The sequence below is a fragment of the Prosopis cineraria genome, unplaced genomic scaffold (assembly GCF_029017545.1).
Source record: "Prosopis cineraria cultivar Desert tree isolate PC_DT_omini unplaced genomic scaffold, ASM2901754v1 PC4, whole genome shotgun sequence".
Taxonomy (NCBI): domain Eukaryota; kingdom Viridiplantae; phylum Streptophyta; class Magnoliopsida; order Fabales; family Fabaceae; genus Prosopis; species Prosopis cineraria.
The window spans coordinates 38,668,305-38,691,731 of NW_026555335.1; the positions used below are offsets into that span (position 1 = coordinate 38,668,305).

The 23,427-nt window shown below is 30.5% G+C and overlaps 1 protein-coding gene across 5 annotated transcripts; it reads left to right on the forward strand.

The window, feature by feature from the left end:
* The first annotated feature begins 403 nt into the window (after positions 1-403).
* Positions 404-6,323, forward strand: LOC129307770 (sialyltransferase-like protein 2). 5 transcript variants are annotated; one of them, XM_054948669.1, is made up of 12 exons: positions 404-420; positions 523-792; positions 990-1,063; positions 1,587-1,676; positions 1,955-2,032; positions 2,790-2,890; positions 3,904-4,096; positions 4,180-4,270; positions 4,353-4,674; positions 4,771-4,852; positions 5,127-5,236; positions 5,779-6,323. In XM_054948669.1, the coding sequence occupies exons 2-12, from the start codon at positions 699-701 to the stop codon at positions 5,972-5,974; spliced, it is 1,431 nt and encodes a 476-aa protein (XP_054804644.1). In that variant the 5' UTR covers positions 404-420; positions 523-698; the 3' UTR covers positions 5,975-6,323. The 5 variants fall into 5 exon arrangements, 3 of the variants coding, with proteins under 3 accessions (XP_054804644.1, XP_054804645.1, XP_054804647.1); XR_008592478.1 differs by lacking the exon at positions 404-420 and having other exon boundaries at positions 436-792; positions 4,353-4,417; positions 4,520-4,674; positions 5,127-5,331; positions 5,779-5,915; XR_008592479.1 differs by lacking the exon at positions 404-420 and having other exon boundaries at positions 436-792; positions 4,353-4,417; positions 4,520-4,674; positions 5,188-5,331; positions 5,779-5,915.
* Positions 6,324-23,427: the final 17,104 nt, after the last annotated feature.

Consider the following 23,427-nt stretch of genomic DNA (forward strand, 5'->3'; position numbering starts at 1 on the left):
TTGATTCTCAAATTAGTTTATTTTTTACCAATCTAGTTCCTAACACTGCATTTTATTATTTTGTTATCTAAATTTTATAATTTTTTATAAATAATTATATTTTTTTCATTAATACTTCCAATTTAATATTTCACTATCTTATTTTAATGATGTTGCTTTCTTTTTAAATAATAAAAATTAAATTAATAATTGAAATAAATTTTAACAGCTAAATTAATGAAATTTTAACTTGAGACTCTCAATGAGTGACATAAATTTAAGAGATTAAAAATTTCATTAACCTTTTATTTTCAAAGAAAATTTTCTAATAAAAATGTTACGCGGTCCAACAAGCTTAACTGGGATCTCCATTTTTTTAATCTAACTCAATTTTTTTTTTTTTAAATAAGCTTCATCAACTCGTTTTAATCCCTCTATCAAGTAAATCGAATCACTTCGACGTCAATCTTGTATATTTGAATAATGTTTGATTAATTGATTAATGATTAACATTTGATCTGCTTTCTGAATCCTTCTCTGCAGACAGAGTTAATCAAGCACTTCACTTCAGCAAAGGAGCAATACAACTATCCCCTCGATCGTCCTCTCTTCCCAGATTCAAAGTCTAAAGTTCTGGAAACACCTCTTACCTCACAGATATAAAGCAGCCTCGCTGGGTATCTCCATTCGTTGTTTCCGATTCTGATATTTACCATTCGATGAGGCTTCTGCAGTTGGGCTTGTTGCTTTCCTTGGCATCTGGATTTGCCGCCATTATCATTTACATTACTGGAGTCTCTAATCCCTCTGTATGTATGTATATCTTATTTGACTCACTTGGCACTTCCCTTACTCTTCAACATCCATATCTTATTTGAGTAACTTGGCGCTCCTGCATGCATTTGAATCAAATAGGGTTTTACTTTTGTTCTTGAACAAGAAGGAATTCAAGAACTGGCAAGTAAAGGGTTTAATTGCCTGAGATCTAATTATAGCGTAATAATGGGCAGATGAGAGCTATCAGCTAACAGACAATGAGATAGAAGCGTTGCTATCTTTGCAGAACCGTTTCCAGCAGTGCGTGGTGAGTTTTGCTGTTCTATTGTTGAAATAAAATCTTGATTTTTTACTCACTGCTCTTCTTGTGCTGGAGTGTATTTAAAAGACGCTGCTTTGTTAGGTCTCTATGGTTAGTTGTTTGCACATTTTTTCTTGATGAGTCGTTTGAGCATTTCAGCAGTGCTGTCTGCTGCGAACATGATAGGGCCGTTGAGTTTACGCAACCCTTAAGAAACTAGGCTGTCTAATGTGCATATAGGATTGTGATTGAGTTCACTACTGGTTTAAATCCTTAAAAAAATTGGATCATGTTTACATTTTGGCAAGTTACTCAGCAAATGCCAGGAAAATTCAACATAAAGGATATCCAACGATTACTATAAACTAAAATTGTTACTTTTGGGTGGACAAATTTTTTACACTTTATCTTCAGGTTTGGCTGAATTTATGATCTTTAATTGTGGAAAATCAATCTTACAGACATGATGAAAATTATTCTCAATCATCTTTTCACATTGGGTTGGTGGCTATTTTTGTGTTTGATGCAGAGTGCAAATGGTCTAGGCCTCAAAGCTGTTCGGGGCAGAGATTATTGCCAAACCACAATAAACTTCCCTAGTGATACTATCCCAAAATGGGTATATTTTCCAGATCATTAGTCACCAAATTATTTTTCATGAAAGTAACTTGTTTCTGAGTTTCCTATATGGTTCTGCAAATTTGTTAACTATGACGTCCTGCTACTTGAGAACTATGTTTTCCGCCCGCCGAAGGAACAAACTGTGATATTTTATATATCATACGGGTTACAAATAGATAAAAATTTATAATTCTGTCGTGCATTATGGTGTTTCTTTTTGTCAATTGCTTGTCCTTTTTTATTTTTGTTGATTTACGAAGGTTTCTGTATGAACAGAGAGATCCCAAAACTGGTGAACTGGAAGCTTTATCCTTTGATTTCAATCTATGTGAAGCTGTGGCAACATGGGAACAGGTGAGCACCTTCATCTTTGTGTCTCATCATTTTGATTTCCTTCATCTACTGGTCTCCAACTTAAGATGAGTTTTTTGAATTATTTTCTGATTTGGTTTTATGGTGTACCCTATAAAGCATAGACAAACCTATTTAAAGTGTGTCAACACAGCTATGGCATACTAGCAACATTTGTATGGCTTTTGTTTTTTTTTAAATCATTTTTGGGCTCAAATACATGCGAGTGCTTGACTTGGCTGACGCCAAGAGTATGTTTGGTTGGAGGGGGCTTCCCCTTGTTTGGATGTGAAAATGTAGGGGAGGGGCTCCCTTCCCCTTGTTTGGCTATATTATAATGGAGGGGATCCCTCCCCTCCATTAAAAATCCTTCCACTCCCTTCCCCTCCCCTCCAACCAAACTTTAGTGCAAGTGAAAGGATTGCTACCAAAAGGAAGACAGTGAGATAGCTGAAACACCATCTTGATGATATAATGAAGGCTCTTTCCTTCTTTTTTTCCCTTTGTAAGCGAATCATGTGAACAAAACAGTTTGACATCAATTTTTTTTTTTTATCTTGACATCTTTTTTTTCCTATTTAAAATTTTTTGCATCAATATATCCATAACCATTAGGAATAACTTTCATTCTTGCTATCCCCTTTGCGTTATTGTTAATTTCTTTCTCATAGTTGTCCTTTAGTTGAGTAGTAAGGGAATTTTGTGCGTTTTCTTCACATTTAGTTGTAGTGTATCCCTGAATCATGGATTGACTTCTCAGGTGAGGAATAGCACCACAATACTCACCAAGGAATTCATTGATTCTTTGCCAAATGGATGGGAGGAATATGCATGGCAGAGGATAAACAAAGGAGCACTTCTGTAAGTCTGACTCTAAACCATGAGGATAGCAGCTTTACGAAATCAATCAATAAGTATGTTTATTCGTTTTGAGAAATGGGTAGTGGTTGTGTGCTGTATAGAGCTGGTCACAAGTTTCCAGAAAGGTCATTTTTAAAACCCCAAATATTGTGAAGTATTTTCCAATTCAGCAATGCATTAGTCTTCACTTTATATCCTGGAAAGACGCGGAAGATATTATTCTTGTGCTCTGAATCTATGATATCAGGCACTTAATTAATTTCCAGACCTTTTTTCAATATGTTCTTTTTAGAGGCAAACACAATATGGATTTTATTTACACAGGAAGCTAATGTTACAAAAGGAATAAAAAGGAAGCTGAGGCTTGCATTCTTCAGTTTTTAAGTTAACAATTACATCCTACTGCAAAGGATTTAAAACTTTTATTCTTTTGATTCTTGTTCGTATGTATTTCTGGATACTACATTAGATTCTTAGGGGTTGGTTGGTCCAATTTACCTAATTTTTGGGAAATTTAACTTCGCAGAAAATATACTTCTTAAGAAGTTAACTTCTCGGTAGCTAATTATTTGTTTCATTGTTCTTAATTCCTGGAAACTCCAAATTATTTTTAAATAAATGTAGTATTTTTTTAATGTTAAAGACTAAAATATCCTTTTTACTGAATTTTATTTCATAATTTCAAGGGTAAATTTGGAAATTTATAATAAATATTGGTGAAGTAGAACTTATATTCTATTCAGTAAGTTACTTCCCTTAGTTGCAAGGGAAGTTGGAAGCGCAACTTTTCAAGAAGTTGAGCCTTCTAGCGAACCAAGCAACGGTAATTTATTCACTTCTCAAAACGTCTAACTTCCCTTTATCACTTACTTCAAACCAAGCGGCCCCCTAATATTTGATGAGCTATTTTCTATATTTCACATTTAAAAATTACCTATACTCCTATAGTGATCAATCTGGTGGATATTGCTCAAATAGAAAGTAAGGTTAGCCTTATACTGTCTTTGGTACAGCAACCACTGTGAGAACAAGACCTTATGCATGGAGAAACTTTCACTGGTTCTCCCGGAGACACCACCATATTTCCCAAGGCAGTTTGGACGCTGTGCTGTCATTGGTAATTCAGGAGATCTCTTGAAGACAAAGTTTGGGAAGGAGATAGATGGCTATGAGGCTGTAATCAGAGAAAATGGTGCTCCAACACAGGTTACTGGCGCAATAGAATGTTACTGCTGTTCCTTTTCTTCTAGGTTCTGACCACCTCCCTTCAAATTCATGTATAACTGCAGAACTACACTGAATATGTGGGTAAAAAGAACACATTTCGTCTTCTTAACCGGGGATCTGCCAAAGCACTTGACAAAGTTGCAGAGTTAGATGGTAAACTCTCGAATATGAAATCCACTTTTTATAATTCCTTTTCTGATTGACTAGAACTCACTTCAAAGTGCTGGTTTTGCAGAACAAAGGAAGGAGGTTTTGATAGTAAAAACTACAATTCATGACATTATGAGCAAAATGATTCGGGTTTGTTTCCTTAGTTACATACCCACAAACATCTCACACCATTGGAGTCAATTGTCTAATCAAGTCTGTTTTTTTTTTTTTTTTGGCTTCTGTCTTCTGCAGGAAGTGCCCATAACAAATCCGGTATATCTTATGCTAGGCGCATCCTTTGGTTCAGCAGCAAAAGGAACAGGTCTTAAGGCTCTTGAATTTGCTCTCTCTATATGTGAATCAGTTGATATGTACGGCTTCACTGTGGATCCTGGATATAAAGAATGGTATTGAATTTTCCATTTGCAATTAGGATTTCTGGTTAAATGGCATGTTTATTTGATTATAGTTATCTGACTAAAAGCCTCACATTTTTCTTGTAGGACTCGATATTTCTCTGAATCTCGTAAAGGTCATACCCCATTGTATGGAAGAGCTTATTACCAGATGATGGAGTGTTTAGGAGTAAGTCTACTGCTTTTTTTTGTTAATTTTAGCTTCATGGTAGAGTACGTGAACCAGATTTTTCCTCTTGCTAAATGATGAGAATCATGTTTGATCCAAAAAGGGGGGGAAAAGATGAGAATCATGCATAATTTTTGAAGCTTCATACATAGATTGTCCAAGTGATAAAACAAGAAGGATGTTTATTCTCCATTGAATTTGTAGTATGAGTATAATCTTGTTGGCTTCTCTTTTTTGGAGGCATTATCTGATCATTTGTGTTTATATTGTCAAGCTTATCAGAATTCATTCTCCCATGCGTGCTGATCCAAATCGTGTTGTAAAATGGGTTCCAGATCATCACACTATTAGAGCAGCCAGGACTGCGTCAGAGAAATTGTTGAGGTAAACAATTAGTTTTCATTATGGCCATATTGTTTCTAATTTGTTTTTGTTGTTGAAAGGATGTTACCAGGGAGCTTGATGGGCTAATTATATTAGTAAGTGCAATTTTATCTTGTGGCTGTTTTCTCCAGATTCACAACTGCTAAGACAGCTGAAATTGTGATAAGTGAAGCATTTGTTTGTGGTCAAATAACATGATAGATGACTTTTGGTCTCTTTCCTGTTCCTGGTGTGAAATTTTGGCAAATCCCAGAATACGAACTTATTTGACCATAGTCATTTAGCCCTGCTAGTTTACCATTCTGCATAACTCCAGATAATCTGGCTAACTGTAAGTGCGAGGTATTGCTTACATGTTTGGAAAATGCATATTATATGGATGGTTAACGCTAATGCAAGCCTAGACTTGCCGCCACATGCACCCCAAAAGGATGTTTTGTGTTACTGATTATGGCGCAAACATTAATTAAGCTCCTCATAGGAAGGGAAATTAATTTCTTGTTGAGACTTGTTGGAGATTCTCAAATTTATGATTACCACAGGAGAGTTGGAGCAGGATCAGAAGATCCACTGGGTGCGTGTTCCATCATAAAGAAGCAAGTTAAAAGAAATCCAAGCGCAGTTTTAAAGCTCAGAAAAGCGGCACTTGACCAACTTAAGTATGTGAAGGGCACAACAATGTATCCTCTGGAGCATAGTCCCGGACATGGGTTGCTTTGCACTGTCCCAGATGATTGAGCTGTAAAGAAATTTGATTATTTTGACTCGTGCTTGTAGGAAATCATCTAACCAGTGGTTTTCCTTACAAATCTTCTGTTTTATTCATCTTTCGCCAAAAATTTTGTCAGTCTACTTGATAAAGTGAAGCATCTCCTCTTCCGCCTACTGGCAGGGCCGCCAATTTTTTGTTTGCTCATTCTTTGTTCTGTTTTAGACTTCTTAAAGGATAACAGGTGATCAATGAAGTCATATCACAAAGGCTAGGAGAAAAGCTAGCGATATCTGTAATGTTGAGTTTGAGTTTTAATTATTTGAATTTTTTCCCTCGTGTATGATTAACATTTCATCATTAACATTTTTTTGACAATGGTCCGAAAGTCAAAATGGTCACTCTATTGATGGTATTATCAATTCGCAGTTGGTCTGATTGTGATTGACTCACATGCACATATGCTGTAATGGAGTGTTTGAATTAAAAAAGATTCTTTTGGCAAAAAATAAAAATAAAAAGGATTTGAATTTAAACCAAATCTTTCATTCTATTTTAAATTATATTTTTTTTATAATTTTAAATTTTTCCTACATTTTAATTTTTTAAAATTCTAATAACTTTAAATATCTTGTTCTCTTTATGTTTTTAATATTGAGATCTCTAACTTGTATTTTTTCTTATTTCTTGTTAAAAAAAAATTAAAATTTTCATTTTTCATTTTTTATTTTCATTTTGATTCTCAATCCATTTTTTTTTTCCATTAAAATTTTTTTAAACTATCAAAATAAAAGATTTTGAATACATGAATTTTAAATATAAGATTTAAAATGTAATATTTCAAATCTAAAATTTAAATTCATCAATCCAAGTGTTAATTTGTTTTATTTATTTCTAAGCATATTTATTCGTAACTAGTCACATGAGCATTTGGATCTTATGCACATTTTTTTTTTATTAACTTTAAAATAGTCAAAATGCGCTGAAGGTGTACTTCTACTGTGGATCATCCATTTGTGTGAGATTTGGATTTTTTTATTATTTATTTATATTTTAAAATATAGGTTATGCAGAATATAGATTAGTATTGATCTTATAACTATCAATTTATAAAAAGAATATTTTAAATTTAAAATAAAATAAAATATGGACTGTTTAAATTTCATTTATATAAAAATTTGATGCTATTTCTTACATGATATAAAGTGTTAAGTGTTACTTATTTCTTTGAGCAATAAATAGCGTGGTACTTTTATATTCTTCTGATTTTATTTTTAAATTACTTTTAATATATTTTATCAATATTAAAGAAAACTTTAAAACTTATTAATTTTATCTTTAAAATTTAATAAGTTTTTAATTTTTTTATTAAATATATATAACATTCTTTTTTTAACATTTAATGGAGGGTAAAAAAAATAAATTTATGATAAAAATTTAATAACATAATTTATAAATAGGATTAAAATTTTTTTTCTCTCTTTATCCTATGTATATGATTAGAGGGAGTAACAAAGAACGTGTTATTTTGGTGCTAGACAGTAAGCCTTCTGTGGAGTTTGAGTAGACCAAAATTTAATGATACACTCACGCCTTGTTATTGCCCAAAATAATAGAATGTGACGCACTCTTTTGCTTTTTAATATAGTCGTACTACTAATTTTTTTAATAAACAAGTTTTTTTTAGTTTAAAAAATATGTAGTTTGAGATTTTTAACTTGAGTTCGCAATACCAAAAATGACACTCAATGATCTATAATTCGTAATATTAAAAATAAAAATGTTTAAAAATATTAAAAAAGCAACTACTTTCTTTAATATTGCAAAAAGATTTATTTGATTAGTTAACATTCAATCTAGTAAGAGTTGTGTTTTGAATTTTTTATTTGTTAATATATTTTTTATTTTTTAAATAGTAATACATTCAAAATATATCGCCATCCTTAAAAAACTTATAACTACATATATAGTATACATCAACCTATCAACATTTTCAAATAATGCCCATTCTTCTTCTAAATTCATAACGAAAATAAAATCTTAATACTCTACAATTTCAATGAATATGTTATTATACTCCTTCTAGTTCTAAATGAGTAACTTCAATTTTTTACTACCCACATTTATTATTTTCCCCCCAACATTCTTAGGATTAATTGAAGAGAGTAGCGGGTTAATTTTTTGGTTAAACACAAATATACTCCACTGACAGCATAGACTAGTTTCTCTTGAGATATTGACATAGGCATGGCAGATCCTTTTTAACTGTGTCACTACATGCACATGTATTAATAACAAGAGTATCTACAACTTACACTAAATTTGTTTAGTGGGTTAAATTTATTAACATGTAGGAGTATTTTGCATGGCATGCCTTGATGTCAACAGTATATATCATAGTGATTGCACTTAAGATATTCTTCGGAATGCTAAATATTTGATCGCACATATATGATGAAGGACAAGATCAGATCATGTCATACTTAAGTCAGAATATGAGCTTAATATGATCGTGGCGGTTGATATGAATGCTTCACTGCACACGTGTCCATCAGTAAACGAGTCAATAAGATCATACAATATCATCAAATGCCTCCATTAGCTATATATATATATATATATATATATATATATTTGAGAATCTTTGAATTTTTCCGGGGATTTAATCATCATGCATGCATCTGGAAGCCGATTGTGTTGCCTTATGCATCTTTCTTCTCAATCTGTTACAGGTTCTACTTAATCGTGTGTTGGTTGTCGTAGCTAGACTCGTAGTTGGGTATAACTTGCTTGCATATGTCTTATATGTGGTAATTAATCAGAGTATTATATATGTATGTGACGGGGTCTATGTACTAACTTTCTTTATGTAATATTCATATATATATATATATATATATATCCATATCCAGATATCCCAGAAAGTTCTAAAATGCTCAATTGGAGTCTCATTAACACAGCAAATTGTTCATCTTTTTTGTTGGCCAAACGCATTAAATTATTCTTGACTACACGTAACGTTTTAAGTTTCTAACACAAGTCGCCTAAGAATGAATTAGTCGTAAAGTTGTTACAATTCTGTACGATAGATGACTTGATTGTCATCACCAGACTCTCACAAACTGCGTTAGAGAAAGTTGTTGCTCTTGAAAGCACCTTCACGTCATATCTGATCTCTTCTTCTATGGAAATAAAGGACTGTTTTTACATTGAAAACAATAATCAAAACTTTTACCAAACAAACGAAAAACCAACCAAATCTCCCAAGCCACGATTGCGTTAAAAAGGGAAGTATGTAGGAGACAATAATATAATATCATGAATAAAGGATTCAAGGATTAGTATAAGTTCACTCACTTAACGAGTATCTTATATGGCATGTTAATACAATCATTTAATTTAAGTGAATGGTCATTAGAGTTCTGTCATATAATGCTTAAAAGGCACAAATCTCAAGGTAAGGAGTATTTTGATTGTTTTGAACTTATCTTGATAATTTTTAAATATTGATAAAATTTAATAATTATAATTGAGACACTCATTGAATAAGAGAAAACAACTTATCAAAATATGACATATTCTGTTTCTATTGTAAGAAAAATAGAATCTATCTTGTCATCTACAGAAAAAGTGCGAAAGCTTGAAAAGAAAATTAGTATATGAAAAGTAAAACTGATTCCAAAATCGAAGTCTGTATGAAACATACCGTAATGAAGAAGTAAAGGAACATGAAGAGCGGACATGTGGTAGTAAGAAGTAACTAGCTAGGCTGCAAATTCTGTGAAAAATAATGAAGGAAGAGAGAAGGGTGTAGCATGTAAGACAAGAGACAGTCCAGTAGCCAAAGAAGCTTGCCATTGTATACAATCAATCCAATCCCAAGGGCTTCATTCTCAAATATAGAAACCCCATACGGATTGAAATTATATCATGTAAAAGGCAAGCCATCCTTGGCTATCCAGACATGACTCTTCATCTACATACAACACCCTCTCTCTCTGAAGTTTTCTGCTGATGTTGATGAATTGAAGTGAATTCCAATGCCATGCTACCACCTTATTTATACCCACCACATCAAGCTCATTTAAAATATTATTATTTATTATTATTATTATATATTCCTTATCTCGTTCATTCTCTAATCTCTCTGGATCGATGGAGCTATTGATGAAGCATATGTTCCATTAATAAGTTCAAGGGACCAGAAATCGCTCCATCAGTATGTTGATGTTTCTGGTCCAGCTGCTCATCTTTTGTCGATCTCCAACCGCTGAATTTTGCAGAAGAGTCAACTGAGGGACTCAGCTTTAATTTCTTGTAAGCCCAACAACTTGCCACTGAATCGGTTCGTTTTGACTTTTAAGTTATTTAATTTTCCCCTTGTCTACTGGCTTGCTTATCCGCGTATATATCATCACCAAACAAACCCTCTCTTTCTCATATATCGTTTGGTACTTGTAATCCTAAACCTAACCCTAGCACGGTTTGAAATGAGCACAAAGTTAAAGAAGAAAAGGATAATTATGTCCACAATATAAAGTTCTTTCTTTAGTTTTATTCCCCCTCTTTATCAGGAAATTAGGAAAAATAAGAGCAAGAAAAAAAAGTTCATTTTTCGCTAGTTTTCTTCCCTAATTTTCTCTCATCGCTATTCTAATTCCAATATTTCAAACAAATTGAAGTATGAGTTTTTGCGATCAAATGGTTATGGATTATTTAGGCACACACTAATCATGTCACGTTATTATTTTCATATATGTCAGCATTAGTATATATTAGCTATATATGTTACTTTAACTAGTCCTCTCAGATCAAGAAAATTAGTCATTAAATTAATCCATCTTTCAAAAAATACCCATAATTAAATAAATTCTATGATTATCTCGATCTCTTAATCTCCCTCTACCATAATTACGCAACATACAATATTCATACCAAGGGTAAAAATATTACTTGCTTCATATATTTCACAAATAACTTATAAATAAGAATAAAAAGAGTATGTGTAAATTATAAAACTCAAAGTAATTTATAAGCTAGCTATTAACAAACCATTAGCAATATGTGACTCATTTTTTTTAAAAAAATAGAAAATTTAAGTAATTTAAGTCTCAAAGCTTATTAAGGCTAGGATATATTTTTGGAATTAAAGAACAATTGGATATATTTACAGATCGCCTGCTAATAAAGTTTTTACATTAACAATGAGATTTAAACCTGTAATCTTATTATAGGTTAAATCATCACTAGTTGGACCAATCATTGTTAATAGGTGACTCATCTTTTAGTTTATGTGTGCATGTGGTAATACAAATATATTATGTTCACTTTGTTTTTTGTTTTTTGTTTTTGGCCTGATAACTTTGGCTCGATTAACAACATTTTGGGTTTTCATAGATGCGAATTAATATAAATATAATATTCCTTGAATATGAATAAATGCATAAAGCTCAATTAGATTTGGGTGTGGCTTTGAGTTCCTCTAGTTGGGGTTGACTTGGGGAGTTGTGGTCACGTAGGCATACAATTTTCGCACTACATGCATCGTTATTCCAAGCTTCCTCGTTAAGTTATATCGTATATTTCCTGACTTCGAAGAATTTCACGTGATTCTCAACTTTACATCTTTTTAAGTAATCTATCTTACACACACAAACACACAGTCCCCTCCCCCCTTCCTTTTCTTCTCAGGAAGAAGAGGAAGACATGCCTAGGAATGTCTAATTAGCTAGTAAGAATATTGGATATGCCTCTACAGGCTATAGCTAGCTTGTCAATTACCCACACCTATGTATACGATCAATGTTTCAGGGATGGTTCATTAAAATTCAAACATGATAATAAATTAATACGTACAGTATATAGTGCATATTATTAATGAAGATTTACAAAAATATAGAAAAAATAATATTGCAAATTGTATTTAATAAATTTTATTAGTTGAAAAAATTTAATAAATTTTATTATTATATATAATTTTACTAAATAAACACCTTATAAATTGAGATAGAAGGAGTGCATGTTTTTATTTAAGAAATAGTCATTTTTGGAGATTTCAATTCTTCATTGTCTTCGGTGTGAATGATTGCATGTGTTTTGCTCTTCTGGAGAAATCATATTCATGATCTTCAATATATGCTTGATCACACATGGCATCGTTTCAATTATGTTGATTTCCTTCACAAGTGTGTTGTGCTTGTGCTAGGCGTTAGAATTGTCCACAATTAGCTTTCAATAAATCCTTTAACATGATCTTCTTCAAAGCATTGTTCATGGCTCATGGATTGTCACATTATATAATATTTATATCTCTGCACTGCCACTAGATTCCCTGACCTGTGCTTCAGAAATTTGCCTCCTTCATTTATTTTCCTATTTGTCTATACTGTACGTGTAATGTATTGTTTTTAAGTTTTAACCCCAGTGTAGCCATAATCGTCCATCAATTTCTCCAACTCCAATGACCTTCCATTATTGGTCCTTGTCACTGCATCAATTTATTTTTTATATTCCTCTGATTAATATTTTATTGGAATTGAAGAAAAAAACTTTAAAATTTATTATTTTAATTATATATATATTAATAATATAATTTCTCTTATCAACATTTAATGAAGGATAAAATGAAAAACTTGTTATTAAAATTTAAAAATATAACATATAAATATGATCCAAAAATCTCTTCTTTTCGTTTTATAAATAAAATCAGAAGGCGTATCTGCATATTCAAAAAAACAAAGTTAATTTTTAAAGGCAATGTTCTTTTATTTCTATCTTTTCCTTTAAAAATTTAACTAGCATATCCCCATCTCAAATAAATAAGTCAATTTTAATAGAGTTCTCGTAATCCAAAGTACGCGCCATCACTTCTTAGAGTTTGTAGATCAGTAATTGTCTTTTTTACCTCAAAATTAATAGCCTCGGTTTCACATGTTAAAGAAAAAACTATGCATTAAGTAATTTCGAAAGAATAAATTGTAATTTGGGACACATTTATATTAAAATTAACTTTAGCAACTTTGTTTTGTACTCCGTTTAATCCTATCTATAAGTCACTTTTAGTATATTTTACTGAAATTAAAAAAAACTTTAAACTTTATTAACTTTGCCTTAAAATTTAACAAATTTTACCTTTATCTTTAATAAATATTTTTAAATCTCATTACTATTATTAATAAGGGAAAAAATATAATGCAATTAATAAGGGTAAAAATATAAAGAGAAGCATTGAAAATTAATAAGTTACTTATAAATAGAATAAAATTTTTTTCTCTCTCTCTACCTTATAAATAGGACCAAAGAACTAATGGTGACTTATATTTCATATAGGAGTTGTATTTTTTTTCAATTATACTTCTATTTTTCTAATTTTAAAAGTCCATGGATACATTTATGATGAAAATCATTTAAGAGTGTATATACTAGAAAATCTAAAAGAAGTAGTTTTGACTGGTTAACTAGCATCCCCCTTCCCACTAGACATGATACATTTGGACCACATATTAGATGTTATCTAAGAACTGTCCAATATTAGGCTCCAAATCTTGATAGTTCTTAATGATGGCTACATATTTCATAACCATCTAATATAAGCTAATATAACCTTTTAGGACAATTTTAAGGTAAATGGTATATTTTTGCCTTTGAAGTATCATCTAAGAAACACCTTACACCTTAAATTATTGGTTATAGTAATTTTGCTTTTAAAATAATTAAAATGAAACATTTTTGTCTTTGTTATCAAATTTTTAACGTTGACTGTTAGAAAATGTTAATTGAAACTCTAATGTTGATTGTTAAGGATCTTTAATGGCAAGAGCAAAAATTCTTTGTTTTAATTACTTTAATGGTAAAATTGCTTGGATTAATAGTTTAGGATGTTAGGTGCTCTTTAAAAAAATATTTCAGGAGCAAAAATATAAATTTAGCCCCACACATATAAAGAAACAAAGGAAATATGATTTTCTTTGATTAGAGAGTTTTTATAATTAATTGGAGATATTAGGTGAACAAAATATTGTTTTAGACAAAGCATGTTATATAAGAAACACGTGAGAAGTCCTTATAACATGGCCTATGGGTATATCAAAATTAACTTCTTAATTGAACTAACATCTACTAACTCTTAGACCTAGTATATGTCATTTGTAACTATTTCCCTGTTCTAAAAATTTTTTTTTGTGCTTAATTTTTTAAAAGATTTTATATTTTTCTAGTTATATCCTCCTTAAATACAATTGAAATTTTAATGCACCATTTTTTTTTTAAAAAATAGTAAATGAAGTAGGGATATAGTTACAAAAATAATTACAAAAATTACTTAATGTCATACATTTCAAATCAATTTGTAGGGCTTATAGAACATGCCACATATCTTCATCATGGACTGGAGGGTATATATTCACTTTAAAGTAGGAGGATATACTCCCTTTAATCCTATTTATTAAGCAAAGGATAATTATTTTTTGGTCATATTTATAAACCATGTCATTAATTTTTTATCATTTTTTTTACTTTTTATTAAGTGTTGATGAGAGAAAGTGCTCCATCTATACCATTTTATATGACATTTTTGGAGGTAATTTCATGTTTTAGAATATAAGATGCTTCCATAAAAAATAAAGCTTGATTAAATGATGGCTATCCAAACATTGTTTTTCATTATTTCTCTACTTAAATATATTTCTTTTTCCTCTTATTAATAAAGAGAGTTTTTTAAATTTTGTAGAAAAATTAAAATTATAAATTATATTTAATAAATTTCATTAATATGTGTAAATCTATAAAAATAAAAAGTACCATATACAATGAAACGAATAAAATATGTTATTAATTTAAATGTGTATTTAACATAGACAAAAATTAAAAACATACTTTCCCTATTAAAAAATATAAGGTATTTTTAACTGAGTCTCACCCTTGATAAAGTAATTATTTATCTTTAAACTAATCCTATATTTTTATATTTACACATATTTAATAGGATATTTTATTTTAAAATAAACATAAAATTATGTATTTAATAAGGGCACTTTTAAAAAAAATTATACTTTAAAAGATTACAAATATCTAATATTCCTTCCGTTTAAAAATGTAAGATATTTTTAATCTTTTGAGGTGTAATCATTACCTTTTTTAAAAGTGCCTCTATTAATAATGACTTTATATTTATTATAGAGTGTTGAATAGGGATAAATATAAAAATATAGGGTTAGTTTGAAAGAAGATAACTACTTTATTGGAGGTGAGATTTAATTAAAAATGTCTTATATTTTTAAATAAAAAAATATTTTTTAATATCTAACTCTTTAAAAATATATTTTTTAATGAAGGAATATTATATTATTAAATTTTTAAATAAAATTAATAAATTTTAAAAGTTTTAAATGCTCAAATCAGAAGTTAGTTAAATGCATGAAAGCAGTGATGACCGGAAGATCTCTGAAAAATTGACACGTGTTCGACATTTAACAGAACGGAAACGACCCTGCCTAGAGAATAGACCCATAGGATTACAGGCTTCAAGGTTTAAGCTGCAATACACCGTGCGGCGGTGTGAGTGAGGAAAGTACCCTTAAAAGCTGACTCTCGTAATTCAGTGAGTAGTATTTATTTATAAGTCATTCCTAATTTAATACGAGTACCATCGACTCTCCCCCTAAAAAAAAAAAAAATCATGTTTTTTAAAATACTTTTAACATATTTTATTATAATTAAAAAAATTAAAATTTATTTAACTCTAAAAATTTACATTCTATAATTTTATAAAAAAATATAACTTTAAATTCATGTACTTTATTTTTTTATTGTTTTAAGGCATTCCAAAATTATTATACTTTATTTATGAAGGAACTTAAAATAATTAAAAATAAAAATATAGGAATCAAAAATATTAAAAAAATATAAAAATTTAAAATTATATTTTTTTAATTTTAATTATAAGTTATTTTTAATATATTTTATTAGAACTTAAAAACCTTAAACTTATTAACTATTCTACCCATAAAAATATATAGGTATTTTTTCAATGTAAGATATTAAAAAATATAAAATATTTTAAATTTTTTAAGATATAATTAATAATTTTTTTAAAATACTCTTAATTAGGTGTGTAGTTGATAAGGTTTTGTAGTTAAGACATTATATTAAATAGAAATAAATATAAAAAATTTATATTTTAAATATAATTAACTAATTTTATTAGAGTGTGATTCGATTAAAAATATTTCATAATATTAAACAAATAAATTATATCTAAAAATTTATTTCCTCTATCACAATTTATAAAACATTTTTTTTCCAAAACCTTATGTACCAATGCAAAACACCAAAAAATTCCTTTTCGCCTTGCCTTATAAATATGATGAGATAAAGTGTTAATGTTTCAATTTTATTTGTATTAAATATACTCATTTTAATAATATATTTTTTTACTAATTATTAATAGAATAAAAAAATCAATAATATATCTTATAAATAAAATTTGGGGATAAGAAGTGGCGGGAGTAATTCATTGGGACATGGCAAAATTGGCAATTGGCGATTGGCAAGAGCATGCGGGAGATGAGGATAGAGCAGCGCGTGGGATTCAGGAGTTTCACTAAAAGACAAAACTAGAGCAGGGTAGACTTGGGAACTCTCGCTCTCATACCTGTCACCGCGCTTGTAAAGTTTCTCATTATTAAAATGGTACGGTGAACGTCTGACGACCTTTTGGCCCAATTCCCAATTTCCAGTTTTCCACCTACTCTCATTTATTCGTCGTGTGTTTCACGGTCTCTATATTTACGCGGATGGACCCACATTATGGCTAAGGGGGTAATTACCCCCACAAGCCAAGAGAAAATTATGTAAGATGATCCTGACAAATTTTAGTTACCGCTTTAAAAAATTTTAATTGCTCCCACCATTTCAAACAAAAACAAAAAGAAGCACTTGTCCTGTTAAAAAATTTACTTATTTCAATTAAAATTTGATAACTTAAAATCTTATCTATGTACCACATCTTAAGTAGGAATAGTTTTAAAATAGAAGAGTAATAATTTAATAAAATATTTTATTTATACAAAATTTTATCACAAATTAATTGTCTTCTATAAAAAAAGAGGTACACAGATTTAATTTAATAAAAATAAAAAACATGAAACTAATAGACATAAAATATTTTATATAAAGATAATTTTTATTATAATTTTATGTTTTATGTACTCTCTCCTTTAAAAAAATATAAAAGACATTTTTAATCGAATCTCACCTTCCAATAAAGTAGTTATTTACTTTCAAACTAACCCTATCTTTTCATATTTATCTCTATTAAACACCCTACAATTAATATAAAGTTATTATTAATATTGATACTTTTGAAAAAAGATAATAATTATACCTCAAAAGACTAAAAATACCTTACATTTTTTAACATCCAACTCCTTAAAAAATGCCTTACATTTTTAAATGGAGGTAGTATTATTTTTAATATTTAATTTTATTAAATTATACCTTTAATATAATTTAATAAAATATTAATATTTATTTTAAGAAAAATTATGCCCTTGTTAACTTATCTTTGTGGGTTTGTCATTGGATTGAGATATGGTATGTAGCAACATTGGTAATAGAACTTTCACTTGAAATGGTCTTGTCTTGATTCAATTTGGATTAATTTGGGCTTTATTAGAGTCTTATAGCTCAACATAAAGTAGGTAATGATGAAATCAAATTATGGGGAGGGTGTGCAAATGCATCCCCCCTTTTGAAAAAAATCACAAGTAGGGTATGTAAATTTTATAACTTTATACCCTTTTTTGTTGATATTTTGCACCTTTTGAATTAAATAAAAAATAGTTAAACAAGTTGTTTTTCAACTATTTTTAATTTTTCTTGCTCCTTTAAGGTATCTCATACTTCTGTAACGTAGACTCTTTTCAACTTATGAAAAGCTAGGATCCCTTGATTTGAAAACTAAAACTTGGTAATCTCTTAAATGGGCTAATCTTTTGATTACCATGAGTTTGATTAGTTAATTGTGATTAGTATAGGATTCACCCCTCAATTCTCAATATTTCAGGGCCTAACTCATCGGATCTAGATTGAAGAAATCATATTGAGGCGTAGAATTTTGGTGTAAATCCTATTTGTATGCCTCTCTATCTTGTTTATGTGTATTAATGTTGGAATTGCCAACTAGGACTTATGTATCAATTTTTGCACTACTTGCATTATGAATATGAACATTTATATATTTTGTGCCCTGTGTTAGTGAGTTTTTAATCGTAATTCCTTGTATAGGGCTAAAATATGAAAGTAGGGAAATTGTGCATTTTAATTGGTTTGGAATGAAAATGGATAAATTATGCAAAGATTTTCCTGCCTCTTATGTTTTACAAAATTTGGGGTTGAGTGATGAAAATTTGTTATGTGCACGTTTGTATGAGTGTGGTATATTGTACTAGTCCTTTAAGCTTCATTGAGTGTAGTTGAGTGGTCGATATAGGCTTTTGGCACTTGTGTGCGAGTTTGAACATCATTATTGTGAGTTTTAGTAAAACAATAGTGAAAATGGGTTTAGGTGTCCAACTCTTTGATAAAAATGAGTTTGAATGTGAAACTTATGCCATTAGTTAGAGTTAGGAGAAATCTCCATGTAGACACTGAAGAGTGTGTTTGGATTAAAAAATTCACAACTGAGGTTAGGATTTAACTAAAGTTAGAAAAAAATAACATGATTTATGTTTGGATATTTTTTTTAAAGTCAATTAGATAAACTGAAATTTATTTGGATAATTTAATTTAAAATTCAGTTGAAATATTTAATGATAAAAATTAACATAAATTTTTTGTCAATATTTTTATTATTAATTAATAAGTAAAAAATATTAAACTTAAAATTATAATTAATAAAAAATCTTAAAATTTAAAAAGTTAGAATTAAATAATAAAATTCACCATAAAACGTAGATGTTCTAAAAAAAAAATTTTTCTTAGGGCAATGGCCTCTCTTCCCATCGGCACATGCACATGAATTTGATGTGAGTAATATTAAAGGCAAGGAAGAAGATGAAGAAGAAGCTTATTCAGCAAGGAGAAGAATGGATGACAGCGACCATACTCTTGAGGCCAGGACAATATTAACTCAAGAAAAAGGGACGACGGCTAGCAAGAATTAACACGAGTAACAAACACAATTGAGATCAGAATACGATAGCGACAGTGGCAACGATCTCATATTAGATTCTAGTAGAGCAAAGAATAAGAAGATGAAGATAATACAATGAAGGACTGAAGGAGGTTTATCTCAATCATACTCCCAATGCAAGAAGAAGGGACGACAGCAAGCAATAATCAATGCAAGCAACAAACACGATCGAGATCAAGTGGTAGATCTTATGTCAGATTTAGTAGAGCAAAGGAGAAGGAGGTGAAGATAATACAATGAAGCAAAGTAAGGATTTGGGTAAGGGAGACAGTGAAGAGATAGAAGCTTATAAAGTATTTAAAAATCATTGAATGCTTCCCAACATTTATCACTCACCCAACGCAGTATTAAAAAGCTAGAGCTAGCAGCTTTATTAAAAATGCTTGTTCAAGTGCCAACCTCAGTTGCTATTTTTTTAATCCAAACATGAGTAAATGGGATTTTAACATTTCAATCAAGGTTTAAATCATCACAACCTAAGTTAAGATGTTATCTAAACACACACAAAATCACCTCAATCGAACGTCGAATGGAGATTTAGGACGAGTTTAAAGTTCGCTCCCTGTGTTGTCAATTTGACAGCTAAATATTATCATTTTTGTGCAATGCGTCGCAGCACAATGATGCTTAGCGGCGACACATGTCCTATTTACTGCATAAATGATAAATTTGAGTTTAAAATTCAATATTTTACATTTCATTTGAATTCCAAGTTTCTGCAAAAGTTTTAAAGCTTTGATTTTGTAACACCCCCAACTCACCAAAGGCCTCTCCCCCTAAACTTTCGCCATACTAGACACACCTTCCTTAGGCCCCATATGGGATGACCCCTCCTAAGAAAGCGTCAGGAGACAGGGCTTCCCATAGTAGTATGTGGGATTATTCTCCTACAATAAATACCATAGGGAGAGCCTGTTCAGTGGTATCAGGTTTAGCCTTAACTTCCTTAAGTAGGAGAGGTTGGAGGATCAAACTTGGGGAGGATCTCCCTGCAATATTTATTACAAGAGAATAATACCACATACTACTGTGGAGATGCCCTATCTCTTGATACTCTCTTAGGAGGGGTCATCCCGTGTAGAGCTTAAGGAGAGTGTGTTCAGCATGATGAAAGTCCAGGGGAAGAGGCCTTGGTGAGCTAGGGCTGTTACAAATTTAAACTTAATGAAAGTGTGTGGGAGATTTATAGGGTTTTGGGTTATGCATACACTCATTCACTCATTTTTCACATCACAATTCACACATATTCTCTCTCACTTTTCTGAAATTTTTAGCATCACTTCATCCAAATTTTCTCTCATTTTTCTCTACTTTTTGACACCTTCCTAACCACAATCCTTTATCTAAAGCAAGTATTGAAGCCATAAAAGTCATCTCAAGGAGGATTTAAGCTTGGATTTAAGGAGGATTCACCATGAGAGCCTAGACTCACAAAGGTTTCTAAAAAAGATGAAGTCATATCTTGAGTTCTCCTAAACCTTTTTTCTTGGATTTAATTTCTTTGAATTCTTCTCTTCTCCTTTTTTAATTCTATAATTCATGCTCTTGATGATTGATTTTAGGTCTTAGATCAATCATTATGGCTGAAATTCATGTTTTAAAGAGGAGAGAATGTATATTTGATTCTTGAACTAGTTGTACACTTTAAGTTTTTACATTTATGCCTTAAGGTTTTGATGAATGAATACATGATTTATTTTCAATCTCTTATTGTGTTACTGTGCAATTTGCCTTAGTTTAAGTCTTAAGTTTTGGTTAATATCATAATCTTAGTTAGTTTAAGGTCTTAAACATGATCAAAGCAAAGAGTTAGAACTAGTTTTAAGGATGAAATCACATATTGGTGTATCTATCTTAGGTGATTTGTGCATTAGATTCAAAGTGATTATTAGATTCTAATCACTATCACCTAATCTTGATGGTCATTAAGATAACTTTACACACCAATTAAAGAAGACAATTTAATATAAAACTAGATGAGGAAGAACAAGGATGGAAATAGTAGAATTTAACCTTGGGAAGCTATTTTGATACTTAGTTGATTTCTACACATTTTTTATATTTGTTTCACATTAAAATCAAATATAAAAATCTAAATTCTCTTTTAAACTCTTTAATTCAATTCTAAAATTTTAATTTGTCATAATCATCGACTTGATTTGGTTTCAAAATGCTTGCTCCTTGAGGATAAAATTACTTAAGGTGCTTACACTACTACACCTTAGTTTTTTTTTAGTGCGTGTGTGTGTGAGGATAAAATTACCTAGGGTGCTTACACTACTACACCTTAGTTTTGTGTGTGTGTGTGTGTGTGTGTGTGTGTTTCCAATTATTTTGCATACTAATAATATACTAGCTCAAAACAATAATGGAGTAGCTTTTGCAAATCTACACAAACCATCCAAACAAACAAACAGAAAGTTTTGATACTGTAGCCAAATATCGACTTCTCAAAAGTCCATTTGCTCAACGGGATTCAATCAATATTTAGTCTATAAGATTAAACACTAATTATCAATTATAACTTTAATTAAAATCCCTTTTTCACCTAATTTTGGGTATCTATTACACCCAAAATCTCACTTTAACTCCATTAGCACTTTAAATACACTTTGTAAATTTTATTTAACACCTAAACACTTAGATAAGCATAAATTTCCACCCATATTGCTCCCAAACTCCTAAAATTCACTTAGGATTTGTTCAGACCCTAACCAAAAATTCCAAATTACTATAAAATCATCAAACCTATGTTTAAAAACTTGACTTAACTCTCCAAGGCCCTAACTAAGCTAATGTGTTTCGTCAAAATGTAAGAAGAGATGAAAATCAACACCAACACTACCTAAATCTATAAAAAATTCACACAAGGAGAGGAGGGAGTGAAGAGGAACTTACCTAAGTGAGTAGCAACTCAAAATGCCTTTGAATCACTCCCAAAATGAAGCCTTAGTAGACATCAAGCCTTTCACCATCACCCTTTCATGTTTCCTCTTTCCCTCTCTTATGTTTCCTCGCATGAGTGCAATCTAATATGTTTAAATTGTTGCACATTTGCCACAATGGATGGTAAAATAGGCTTCAACTAAAATTTGAGCCTCGTGTGATGATCAATCTGTATGAACTCCAAGTTAGCCCCTTCCAAAGCTGTCTAATGACCCAAAAACCTTATTAGTCATCTGAAAGCAACATTAACTCATTAATCTTTCAATTTTACCAATTTATTCCTTTTTAAACACAAAAATTTAAAGTTAGAATTTGAGGATGTTATATTAAACATGGTGGCCTCTAGTTTAATATTATATTATTGTATTTTTCTTTATATTATCGTTGGTTTTACTGATCTTCTTTGCCTTTTTGTTTCTTCACCCTTCACCAACAGTTTGCCATTAACTGCCATTCTAGTGCCCTCTTTCTTAATCTTGAATCCTGAGATGTTGATCTTCTTACTACCAGTGAAAAACACTAAATAAAAAAACAACTCAACAAACTAAATAGAAGCCAACCTTGATAGAACCTATGAGTTGGGGTGATGCGATGCAGTCACCCTTGATGGAGGAATGGAGATCATTCATTCAACAGAGGAGACTAACTCTCTTAGGAATGTTGTACCATTTGCCTTCTTCCTCTTTTTGGATAGGCCATACTCTTGATAATCATTTTATTAGCTTTATTGATCCTTGATTGAATCAAATGAGAGAAACATGTAATTTCATTTCTTACTTCTCATGTATCTTGTCCCATTTTGTTCAAAAAAGGGATATCAGTTTGGCATTTAGATCGTTAAAAAAGATAGCCAAAAACTAAATGAAGTCAAGGCCTAAATGGATCAAATTAAGCATTGGATTTTGAACAAAATAATCCTATGGCCCATGCTGCATGGGGGATGTAAGGGACAATAGGGATGGATATATGCTACTGCATGTTACTTTATAGAGAGAGTGAGAGGGAGGGAGGGGATGGAGGAAGAAGAAGCTAAGAGAAGAGAGAGAATCAAGAGTGTCAAACTTAGCTTGTCATGTAGGTTTTTATTAGTCAAAGAAATTAATTTAACAGTTAATGTTGGTATAAGTTAACTATGGGGTAAAATTGCACTGTTTTTTTAAAGATGGAGGATAACATTACTCTAAAAAAAAGTTTAAAATACCAAACACACTTGAAAAAAAAGTTTTGGGGCAAATTTGCCCTTTAACCCATTCTTTTTTTTTAATCACTAGTCTTATCATTTTATTTTTCTCACTTAGGATAATTCTAAATGGGGTGGTGATATTTGGCTATACTAGTTTATTC